At 56.3% G+C, this 12,212-nt stretch overlaps 1 protein-coding gene and 1 pseudogene across 3 annotated transcripts in view; both read left to right on the top strand.

The window, feature by feature from the left end:
* LOC309656750 (small ribosomal subunit protein eS4 pseudogene) overlaps positions 1-12,212 on the top strand; it is a 65,084-nt pseudogene that overhangs the window by 52,565 nt on the left and 307 nt on the right. The gene's annotated exons all lie outside the window — the stretch shown is intronic.
* The window catches only part of ADAMTS2 (ADAM metallopeptidase with thrombospondin type 1 motif 2), a 233,432-nt gene continuing 222,001 nt past the window's right edge, over positions 782-12,212 (top strand). The window contains exons 1-2 of one of the 2 annotated variants that reach the window (XM_082453442.1): positions 782-1,094; positions 2,113-2,507. In XM_082453442.1, coding sequence (XP_082309568.1) covers positions 968-1,094; positions 2,113-2,507 — 522 coding nt within the window. In that variant the 5' untranslated portion in view covers positions 782-967. The remainder of the gene's footprint in view (positions 1,095-2,112; positions 2,508-12,212) is intronic. The other variant, XM_082453443.1, reaches the window with a different exon arrangement.

The raw sequence follows: 12,212 nt of genomic DNA, 5'->3' as shown, positions 1-12,212 counted from the left end.
CCTGGGGGTGTGCAAAGACCAGGCATCTAGAATCCCATGTAGGATTCAGGACAGGTGAGGGAGGCAACCTGACTGAGCTCTAGCAGGCGGAGCCCAGGTCTAGGTGGAGGAGACTGTGCTCAGAGGCTGCAATGGAGGGTTGGGGAGGCAGATGGAGGAGGAGAGGGATTTCAGGCGAAGAGGAGCTGGAGACTGAGGGAAACTTGCCTCTCTCTGTAAGGGTAAAAGTTGATCTTTGGGGTGGCTCTTGTGGTGCATGCACCCTCCTTGTAAAACTGTTTTTCAGCCTCTGGGGTCTCCAACTGGTCAAAAGGCCTGGCTCAGTCCCATGGACCAGTAATCAGGCCTCCCCACCCCTTCCCAGCTCTGCTCCCTGTCCTGCCCCAGGGCGCACAGAGAGGGAGAGGCGGCCCCTCGCGCCCCAGGGCTGACGGTTGGGACCCGGGTGCTCCGAACACTCTTTGGGTGGGGATGCTCGGGCGGGCTTTAGCTCCTCCGAGGTTTCGCGCCACGAGTGCGCGGGGCGCCGCAGAGGGTGGCCGGCAGCGGGGCTCTCCCGACCCGGCCCGCGGCGCTTTTACGCCGCCGCCTCGGGGTGTCTCTGCTTCGCTACGAGCCGGGAACCGCGGCGGCGACGGCGCGAGGAGGGGAGCGGGCGGTGGCGGCGGCGGCGGCGGCCGCGCCAAGAAGCGCCGGGTCACCGCAGGCTGAGGCGCCCGCCGTCCCCGCCCTCCCCCTCGCTCGCCTTCTCCCTCCCTCCCGCCTCCCTAGCTCTCTCGCTCCTTCCCTCTCCCCGCCTCCCTCCGCTCTCCCCCGCCCTCCTCTCCGCGCCTCGCCTCCTCCGCCCCGCGCCCTGCGGTGCTGCAGCTGCGGGCGGCTCCAGCTGCCCCCAGATGTGGGCTGGGCGGCGCGCGGGGAACTTTCGCGCCGGCTGCGAGTGCGGGGCCCCGGCTGCGGTCCGGCTGCCATGGATCCGCCGGCGGGAGCCGCTCGCCGCCTGCTCTGCCCCGCGCTGCTGCTGCTGCTACTGCTGCCGCTCCTGCTACCGCCGCTGCCCGCGGACGCCCGGCTCGCCGCCGCCGCCGACCCCCCAGGTAGGTGCGGCGCGGCCCTCACGCCTCGCGACCCCAGTCGGCCGGGCTCCTCCCCGCCCCGCGTGCCCCACCGCCCCCTCCCCAGGCGTCGTCCAGCCTCACTTGGGCAAACTCCGCGCGCCCCGCCCGGGGCCAAGTTGGCCAACTTCGGGGCCGGGTTGGTCGCGCAGGGGGCGCCCTGCGGCGCACCTGGGCGTCTCGGGCCGCGGGGAGCCTCGGAGCGCTCGCGGCTCCCGGGGCGCGGAGCGTGGAGACGGAGGGCCGGGAAAGCCCCGCGGCGGAGAGCGCAGCGCCAGCCCCAGCGGGTCCGGGGGAGCCAGGGCGAGGCGGCGCCCCGGCTCGCGTCCGGGGACGCTCGGGAGGAGTCGGGTGCGGAGCGCGCCGCCTTGGGCCCCGAGGAATGGTTGGGGCGACCCGGAGGGGATCCTCGAAGATCTGAGGGACCCTCCTTCACCCTCCCTGCCCTCGGACACGCGGGGAGGGGGGCCGGCAGCGGGCTAACCCGGAGCTGTACACGGAGGACAGGCCGCCAGTGCCCGGGGGAGCCGAGTCCTCGCCGCTCCGGAGGCGAGCGGTGAGGGCAGTCGGGCGGCGGGGACTGCTGAGTGGGTAGAGGCACGCGGGTAGGGGGCCAGCCGGGAATGGCTTCGGAGCAGCCCCACATACTGCCGAGGACGGTAGGTTCAAGGGGCGGAGGATGCTCTGACCGGGCCGTCCCCTGGGGAACTGTGAGGAGCCGCGGAGCCCCAACCCGGAACGGGGCAGGATGCAGAGCTCTTGGCTGGGAAGGTTCCAGAGGGTGTCGGCCCGGGGTCGGCGGGGGTCGGGAGTGGCGGCCCTGTTAACGCCCCTTCCCGGTTGGAAGAAGGCCGGGGAGGTGCAGGCTAGTTTCTGAGGGTTGCCTAGAGGAATGCCCTTCCCTTCGCAGTGGGGGAGGGGTTTGTGAGGATGCTGGACTCGGTGGCAGGGCCCTGGGATTCCCAGGTCTCGACTGGTCTAACGTCCCTTCCCATTGCAGGCTGGCCCCAGGGGCACGGAGCGGAGCGCATCCTGGCGGTGCCGGTGCGCACTGACGCTCAGGGCCTCTTGGTGTCCCACGTGGTGTCGGCGGCGACGGCGCAGGCTGGGGTACGGGCCCGCAGGGCTGCCCCTGTCCAGATCCCGGGTTTCTCTGGAGGCAGCGAGGAGGACCCTGGCGGCCGCCTCTTCTACAATGTCACGGTCTTCGGCCGAGACCTGCACCTGCGGCTGCGGCCCAATGCCCGCCTCGTGGCGCCCGGGGCCACGGTGGAGTGGCAGGGCGAGTCGGGCGCCACCCGCGTGGAGCCCCTGCTTGGGACCTGCCTCTACGTCGGAGACGTGGCCGGCCTGGCTGAAGCCTCCTCTGTGGCGCTCAGCAACTGCGACGGGCTGGTGAGTACGCACTTCTCTCCCTTCTTTCTGTCCATTGCCCTCGCCTGGGCTTTGGAAGCCGTTTATCTGGGAGTCCCGTGGGAGGGCAAGGCCTGTACTGAGGACCTTCTCTGCACCCCTGTGCTTAGGGACCACTGGGTACAGACTGAAGGGGTTGGCTGGAAGGCAAGTTGTTTCTATTGGACAGAGAGGGTGATTTATGCAGGGGGAAGGCCACATTTCCAAAGCACTTATCAAGTAGAAAAGTGTGGTCTCCCTTATGCCTGCAAGCACAGGTCTTCATCTTGCATCCAGGTGTGTGTATATCTCTGTTAGTGTGTGCATCTGCACATGTGTTTTGGAATGGGTACGAGTACCTGAGTACCTGTGTACTTGTGTGAACATGTGAATGTGCCATTGTGTCTTGGCCATGTGTGTATCTGCAGGTTTCTGTTCATTTGTGTGCCCGTGTCTGTTGAGTGTGTTGCTGTGCATTGTGGCATGTGTGATATTTGTGTGGGGGCATGTGTGCTGGCAGTTGGTCTTCTCGTTTCTGTGTGTGCAAGTGGTGCCAGCCTAGGGAGCAGGCAGTGGTGCTGAAATACCCAGTTATCCCTCTGCCCCCTGGCTGACCGGGAACCACTGATTTTTATGCTGTGGTTTCCTGTTGGACTTCAGCTGGTTATTTGAAAAGTTGGTTTTCTCTCTCTATTTTGAGCCAAGGCGAGCATTTGGAAATGCAGGCTCTGGTGCCCATGGGCAGCCCCTGAAGGGCAGGAGAGGCTGGGGAGTGGGTCCCTTTTGGGACTACCTGGGCCACTCAGTGTGACCAGAGCCCTGGGAAGTTCTCCTGCTTCTTAGGGCCTAGGGGGACCATGGCCTGGCATAAGGGGTCCTCGGAGGAAGCCTGGATCAATGCTCAGGGAGGAGGCTGACATTGGCGGTGCTCCATCCGGCCACCCTGAGGCCTGGCACGTGGCAGAAGCCACTGCAGTTTTCTATTTTGGATTGGGTGTGTGGTGGTCAGGCTGGCTGTGCTGGCCAGACATCTGAAGCCGCCCACCATGGGTTCCACTCTAATTGCTGCTCAGGGGACTCCTACTCTGAGCAAGTGGCCTCTCTCCCAGTCCTGCTGGTCCCCAAGCCCCCTGTCCTCAGTCTTGCCCTGCAGGCTGCAGAGCCAGCAATTACACAAAGCCCCACAACCGCTGGCGTTCTTTTTATGGAGACACAGGAAATGTCACTTGTTGCTTCGGAAAATCACTGCCTTTGGCTGGATTTAGTTAGAACCTGGGCGTACTGCAAACAACTATAAATGTCCTTGGAGGAGCTGGGTTAACACGGTGCAGGCTTTTATATCCTTGTTGCCTCTGAGGCTGCCCTGGACCTCATACGTGCATCTCATTTTACACTGGAGGTGAATTTCCTAAATAAAAGGAAATTGGTGCTGGGGGCTGGGGGGGGGGTGGCCTGGGCTGGGGTGGGGGAGTTGACTTGGAGGTAGTCTGTTGGTGGGCCAACTCCTGTGTGCTAAGTAATACTTGATGGAGAGCATTTCAGGGAGGCTTTGTCCGTGTATCATTCATTCTGTGATTTGTTTGTTCAGCCAGCACCTCCAAGCGCCATTGTCCACTGTGCTGGTCAGAGATGTAGCTGGCCTGGTGCCCACCTGGGGCACACATGCTCAGCTGATGGGCTGGGGCCCACTCTGGTCAGGGCTTGGAAAGCATGCTCCTGGCGGCTATTTGAAGAATGAGTTGCCGGGGGCATAGGCACAGAGGGAAGAGCATATGCAGAGAAGTACCAGGTGTGTATCGGCTTGGTCAGAACAGGTGCAGTGAGATGTCACATGTACTGGACACACACCGGCAGACATGCAAGACACAGCTGGAGAGAAGACTGGAGTTGGAAGAGGGCCTGTCATCTGCCTGAATGGCCTTGAATGTTGTCAGTGAAAACTGGCCTTGAGATAGTGGGCCAGCATCATTAGTTCTTCTTCTCTTTTTCCTTCTTTCTTCTTCATGTGTGTGTGTCTGTTCTGATCTTATACCACTTAATTCCTTAGCCCGTTAAGTCCCTCTGTGCATCAGTGATAGGCCCACTTGCTAAGGGCCCGGGGTTTAAACGTCATGTTTCTGGTTCACAGAGACCCTGTGGGGGAGGATTCTTCATCCCTGGTTTACAGATGGGCAGCTGAGGTTCTGGAAGGTTGAGTGACTTGCCCAAGGCCACACAGCCTGTGGTGTGTAGGAGTCTGGCCTGGTTCTGTCCAGCCCCTTCTGCCATGGTGCTCCCAAGTCTGGGTGGGTAGAAGCCCCTGAGGTGTAGTAATAGAAGTTGTAATCCCTAGGCACTCCCTCTCAATAGTCCTTACAAGGCTACACGCATCTCATCCTCCCAGCAGCCATGCCACACAGTACCCCTTCCTCTGCAGCCCTGCTCTTCCTTCACAGATAGTGAAACACACTGAAGCAGGTGTGTCAGGCTGCAGTGTGTGCAGATCCCCAAGGATCTTGTTAAAATTCAGATTCTGAGTCAGTATGTCTGGGGTGGGGTTCAAGGTTCTGCATTTTTAATAAGCTACCAGGCTTGTGCTCCTGGGCTTCGGGACTGCCCTTTGAGAAGCAAAACTCTACACCCCCATTGCTGCAAAGGAGTACTACAGGATTACACCACAAATTTCTCTGAGCAAATGCGGTTCAGTGGACAACTGGTGTGGGAAACGCTGCACCTTTGCTTTCAGCCTGGGAGATTTAAGGAGGCCCACTGGGTTCTCTGAGAAGTTCTGTAATAAAGAAACCTCTTGAACTCCGTGTAATGCGGTACTTCCCATGCAGATGGGACCATCAACACCTTCTTTGCAGAACATGTGGAACTAGCCTTCCTGGAAGACGTGTGGAGAAACCATGGAGCAGGGTTACAGCAGGCAGCTGTGGTCTTACAGCTTAAGTTTAGATGCTTAGGTGGGACAAGCCTCTCCCAAGAGCCATAGGCCCTTTCAGGCCTATCGTCCTGCTCCTGGCCTGGGACACACATTTGCTCATATACTTGCTTGGTCCTGAATTTGTTTCTCCGCCTTAAAGGAAGGCAGTAGTAGCTTTGTTTTCTGTGGACAGGAGTCTCCTAATCTATTCAGCACGAGGGGATTCTTATGGTCGGCACCCTTTCAGTCACAAGCGAAGGAAAACTCAAGTCAAATTAGTTTAAACAGAAACGGGCAGTTAGCAGCTCACATAATGGTCAGTCTTCAGGCATGGCTGGATCCAGGTGCTCCTGTCATTAGGACTCTTGCTGTCTCTTGCCTCTGCCTTCTTATGTGTTGGCTTTGTTCTCAGGTGGAGTCCTTCTGTGGTAAGTCAAGGGGCCCCACCGGTGCTGGCTGGCATCTTTTTCTGATAATTCCAGCTGAGTCCTGGGTAGCACTCTCTTCAAGCTGGTGCCAGATGCTCCCATGAGAATCAGGACATGAGGTTTGCTGAACCCCATGGATGGAGAGCGCAAGGGGTGCTGCTCCCTATAATGATATGAGGTTGGAACCTGGGTGTGCCAAGGTGAAAATTCTACTAGAGTCAGGTAGAGGTACAGACTCAGGAAATGCCACATGCTTCATAAGACATACCATATATTTTATTTCCGGAGAGGTTGGTAGGTGTAGTTTCCAGGTTCTTTTACTGTCACTAGACAGGTATAGTTCATCATATTCACAGGGAAAGGTTAACATTTGCCTTTTTACAATGCGTGAGAAAGTAATGCTTAACAAAGGATTCTTGTATATCTCATTGCTATGGAAGAGTTTTCTAGTACCTCTCAGGCCACATGATAGGTGTACTAATTTCACATCATTCTTACATGCTCATTAAAAACCCAATGAGAAGCCTGTTGACATAAAAAGTAATAACAGAACGTCACAGTTCACTGTGCCCTTATTATGTGCCAGGCTTTCTTCTGAGCACCTTATGCTGTATCACCTTGATTAATCCTCACAACACCCTATGGTGTGTGCTGATATTATCCCCATTTTACAGATGAAGAAACCGAGATAGCTTACTTCAAGCTTTGCAGTCTGTATTTAAACGCATGTCTGTTTGGTTCCAAGTCCAGCTCACTACATGTTATTGCGTTTTTTGCACACCAACAAAAAGAATAAAAATGAAGAAATGCATTTCTTTAAAACATTTCTAGTCAACTCCTGGAGACCTTCTCAGTCAGCGGCATTGACTGTTGTCAGTGTCAGTGAGTGGGAGCTGGGAGCAGGTCTGGTGGCCAAGTGGCTTGGTGACTTGCGGCTGACTTGCTCTGGGCTGCAGCTCCTTTCAGGTGGCCTGAGTCCTTGTGGCTAGGTGATGGCAGTGGGGACTCCAGTAGGATGGAAGCACCCTGCCATACCTCTGTCTCCCTCATGCAGTGCAGCTCAGGGGACCTCTCTGGCCTGGTGTTTCTGGTTGGCAAGGCCACTGGTGGAAGCGTCCATGGGCTGGGCAGCGACTCTGTGAGGCAGGCTCAAGGGCTGCTGCCTTGTGGGCTGGCGCTCCCCTGCTGGGCTGCCATCCTGGCCAGGCACCTGCTCTGTATAGTCTTGATGGGCATTAAAAGTCACTAAGGGCCACAGAAAGAAGTCATTTCCTGGCCTAAGGGACTGAATTGAGTTTCATTTTTCCTAAAAAGGCTGCTGTCTTTTAGGCCACACACTGGGCTCCAGCTGGTTCAGGTGCTGGAATGCGGAGTGCAGGTGCAGCAGGCTTGGGCTGCAAGGCTGGGGGTGAGAGGTGTGTGGGACTTGCAGCTGCCCTTTGTAGGGTCTTCCTACCTTTCACCTCGCCTTGGCACTGCCTGGAGGGCAATGAGAAGGTCTCAGGAACACCAAAGAGGGGCTGCGGGAACGTCCGGGTTCCCTGGGTGTTGGGGCTGCTCAGGTCAGAGGAGCAGAGGTACCTGCTTGGCCCCTGCTCTTGGCAATCTACACAGCTGCCCAGGGTGGTCTCAGCCTCCTCCATGGCTCATTATTCTCCTTGTTGTTTAAGACTCGTTCAGTTTAAGTGGCAGAAAACCAACTTGGATGAAACAGACAAGGGATGTCATGGGCCCAGTTATCCTTGGGGTCCTGAGGAGTTCCAGCTTCAGGCATGGCTGGATCTAGCAGATTCAGGGCTGCTTTTAGAACATGCTTTCTGCCTTTCAGCTCTGTCAGTGTCTGTGTTCATCTCAGGATGGCTCTACCCATATGGGGTCCACCAGTGCAGCTCCTGGCTTAACTTCTCTTCCATGGTAGCAATCTCTTGGAAATGGAGAGCACTCCTTTTTGATGGTTCTTGCTAGAGTCCTGGGGAGGGCTCTGATGGGTCCTACTTAGGTTATAGGCCCACCTTTAAATCAATCACTGTGATGTGGGCCTGGCCAGAGTCTCTTGCCCCTCTTTGGGGTTGAGAATGAGGGTCAGATCCCCAAACTCTGGAATGGATTGGGGTTTTATCGTAAAAGCAAGAGGAAGAACCAGTGTGCTGGGCTGCCACTCTCCACCCAGACTTCAGGCCCTGCATCTGTCCCGAATCTCTTCCTGTGCTCCAGACTTGCCTGCCCAGCTGCCTTGGGGGCTCTTTCCCTGAGTGACCCCATGCTTCTGAAATGGAACACAGGTCTCTCTACTCTCTTCCGGACCTCACCCTTCACTTGGGCAGGAATCCCAGGATCGCCCTTCCCCTCCCACTCCATGACCACCACATCCAGCCAGTCATCATCCTAGACATCTCCGGACTTCATCCCAGTTCCCATCTTTCCACCACACTTAACTCCAAGCCCCGACTTTTGCCCATGTGATCCTTAGCCACTCCAAACTGGAGCAACTCTTTCCCCCCACAGCTGCCAGACTGATTTTTGTAAACCACACATTCAATCATGTCACTCCTTTGCTTAAGACATTTCTTAAGTGGTGGTCTTAAGTGGTCTTAAGTCTTTCTTAAGTGGTGGTCTTAAGTGGTTCTTATTGCCCTTAAAAAAAATCCAAACTCAGAAAAAAAAATTCAAACCCACTGGCCTGGCATACAAGGCCTCCCATGACCTGACCCAGTAGCCTTCAGCCTCGTCTGTCACTGTGTCCCGCCTCATGCCTGTGCTCCAGTCACATCAAGCTTTCAGTTTCTCCACCACTGGACACTCTCATCCTAGGGTCTTTGCACAGGCTGTGCCCTCGCCTGGACCACTCTTATCCCTCCCTCTTTACCTGGCTCACTCTGTAGGTCTCAGCTAAATGACACTTCATCCAGGAAGCTGTCCTAGACATTCACATGCCACGTTGTACCCCATGCTTCTTTGGTAACTTGTACTATGGGCAACTTGTACCTGGGCCCACAGGGCCCAGCTGCACCTGGGGGGAGCTCAGCTAGGGGCCATGAAATGAGTGTGTCTGGGGAGTGGGGGCTGGAAGCCTGTGAAGTTCCTTGCCCCTAAGACCCTGTGCCCCATGCCCAGGCATGGTCCACCTCTCCTTGTATGCTTTGCTGCAGACCCCAGAATGTCCACACTCAGTGGGGTAGGCCCCCTTGGAGAATGGCCAAAAGCTCTGCTTCCTTTCCCACAGGAAAGCACTTGTGCACACATGTGGTTTTGCACAGTTTTCTTGCTCCCACTTTGGGGTTCATGAAACGTGAGTTCAAAACCCGTGGTCTAAATGAAACTACGTAAGGAAGGAAGCCACTCTGAGCCTGTTTGGAGGAGGGATGGGGGTGGTGAAGAGACCTTGGACTGGGCTCTGGCAGGTCATCGTGCAACTCTGGGCAAATACTCCCACCATGAGCCTCGGTTTGTCCAGTGACAAGTGGGGCTGGATCAATTATTTCTGAGACCCTTCTAGGGCAACTCTGGGTTTCTTAGGGGCCAAATGGGGACCAGTTGAGGGGATCAGGCTGATGGAGAGGTGGGGACCCTGGCTAGTCTATGCCCTGCCTCCCTTGATAGATTGTTGGCCCTCAGGAGCATGGGCTCCTTGCTGCCAGACCTGTGGATGTTTCTTCAGAGAAGCTGCTTTTCTGAGTCTGCTGATATCACGTGGGCAGATGAATCCAGTGTGAATCCAGTGAGCTCTGAGGTCCCCTGACCGGGCCTCCGGAGGCCTATGTGGAAATGTTGAGAGCTATGCTGGCAGCAGGATTGTTAGATGGGCCAGGGCTCCCTGCAGGCAGGGGCTTTTCTCGAGAACTTGCTGAGAACCCAGCCTTACTTCATCACAGCTACCCCATGCCCTCTTCTGGGGCATCCACAACCTCCTGTCTGGCCTCCTCACCACTTCTCACTGAGTGCCGTTTGGTGGGAGGGAAGGGGCTTCCCAGGGGCTCTTCCCTGCTGGGACTGGGGAGGGATGTGCACTGACCTGTGGCTGCCATGGTGGAGGCTGGCTTGTCAGGGGTTTGCGCTAGGGGTGGCAGAGCAGCAGCCCACGGCCCCTGCCCACCTCATGGTGGCCCCTCAGAATGGTGTAGGCATGTCTGTGATCTGAAACCCAGACTCAACAGGCTTCAGCAAATATGGCATCTGAAGGCACTTACAGTTGTCCAAATCTTAGAGGCAGGGGGTAGAGTGGAGGGTGTCAGTGGCTGAAGGAGGGAGATGGGGCGTTGTTGTTTCGTGGGTACAGAACTTCAGTTTTACAAGAAGGAAAGAGTTCTGGAGATGGATGGTGGTGGTCATTGCACAACATTATGAATATATTTAATACCACTGAATTGTACACTTAAAAGTGGTTAAGATGGTAAATTTTATGTTATTTATACGTATTTTATTTTATTTTTTAATATTTATTTATTTGGTTGTGCCGGGTCTTAGTTGCGGCTCGTGGGCTCCTTAGTTGTGGCTCACTGGCTCCTTAGTTGTAGCATGTGACTCCTTAGTTGTGGCAGGTAGGCTCCTCAGTTGTGGCTCGTCGGCTCCTTAGTTGTGGCATGCAAACTCTTAGTGGCGGCATGCCTGTGGGATCTAGTTCCCTGACCAGGGATTGAACCCAGGCCCCCTGCATTGGAAGCGCAGAGTCTTATCCACTGCACCACCAGGGAAGTCCCTGTTATATGTATTTTACCACACACACACAAAAGGTGTCTGAGGACTGGTGGGATTGGGTAGGTAATTCAGGGGTGGAGTGGCGCCCTTGCTCGCCCAGCCCCCTCTCCCCAGTGTGACTCTGTTCCTTGGTGGACCATTGGCTGTAGTTGCATCCACACCCCTCACATCCCCCAGGTATAACCAGGTGCAAAAGGGAAACAGACTACTTTTTGGAGGTTCCTGCCACAGTTCTGACTTCACTCTGAATGGACAGGCTTAGGTCATGGGACCTTTCCATAGCCAATCACTGTGGCCCAGCAATGCATCGTGCAGGAGCATAGTGAAGCCCGACTAGACCCCTCATGAAGGCCAGCATAGTTGGTCACCGATCTCTGAGCCTCAGCCCAAGGAGGCCAGCTCTTTCTGCACCACCTTCTGTCACATTGCCATCCCTGCCCTGACTCCACTGCCTGGTTGTGTGTTCCTGGCATTGGTTCCCAAGTGTAAGGATGCTGCTCCTTCAGGTGCTGGCAGGTTTCAGGTTTCCCCTGCCTGATGGCCAGCCTTGACTGCCCATCCCCCATATGCCCAGCACTTAGTGAGTGAGGAGTGACCCAGCATCAGCTGGGAGGCGGGGGGAGGCTGGGTCTTCACCCAGGCCTGCTGTGAGGACCACAAACGCCACAACCTGCATGAGTAGAGAAGTCATCGAAGAGCTCATCCGCTCTGAGCCACAGGAATGCCCCCCCGCCCCGCCCCCCTATGGCCTGGTGTGTCCACTCAGCATAGAGGATGGCTTTGCTGTGTGGTGGCCTGAGCTGTGGCCTGGGCCTCCTCATTCTGGTCTCTGAGATCTGTAGGGTCAAGTATGCATGGGGCCTCTCTTGGGACCATGGGTCTATACTGGCAGGCAGATGAGTCCTTGATTACCCCTACTGCCCTCCTGCACTCGGGCAGGCTGGGGGGTTTTGTGTTGCTGCCAGAACACAGCAGGCTGCTGGTGTATGTGAATGTGTGTGCATGTTCCTATACATGGGATGTGTGTGTATATGTATGTGGAAATGTGTGCATGTGTATGCATATCTGTATGAGTATGATGTGTGTGTATGTGAGTGTGTGTGGGTTTCTATGCGTGTGCCTGTGTGCATTTAAGTAAGCATGTGTGCGAGTGTGTGTATTCAAGTGTGAGTGTGCATGTGTGGTCATGTACGTTCTTGGCAGGGGTTTCCTGCAGGGGAGGGGACTGAGGTGGGATGGAGGTACTGAGGGGACGACTCCAGCCCCCTGAATCTTGGTGCCGCCTTGGGCACCCCCTCCCCACAGTGGCATGCATTCTGGAATGGGAGGGCCCAGGTAGGAGCCTCTCACTCTGCTGCATATGTTTCATATTAAATGTCAGCTGTCCACTGGGTCGGCTGTGCTGCCATTAATATGGAGAAGTTATTACTGAGCCTGGAGCCGGCTCCTCAGGCTGATCCATGAATTTCAATCACACTGCATGTCTACTCCAGGGCCTGTGGAGCGGGGCACACAGCTTCTGCTCCGAGGCAGAGGAAACCCTAGCGTCTAGGACCAAGGCTCAGGCAGGCTCTGCACCGCCCTACCCTGCCCTTTACATTTCAGTGATCACCATGGTGAGCAGCGGACTTAGTGTGGGCTGGAGGCTGCCATGTCACATGGTCAGCTTTGCCCTGCACA

The sequence above is a fragment of the Balaenoptera physalus genome, assembly GCF_965194825.1.
Source record: "Balaenoptera physalus genome assembly, chromosome: 3".
Classification (NCBI taxonomy): domain Eukaryota; kingdom Metazoa; phylum Chordata; class Mammalia; order Artiodactyla; family Balaenopteridae; genus Balaenoptera; species Balaenoptera physalus.
Note: the sequence above shows the minus strand (reverse complement) of the source record. Positions and strands in the feature narration are given on the sequence as shown.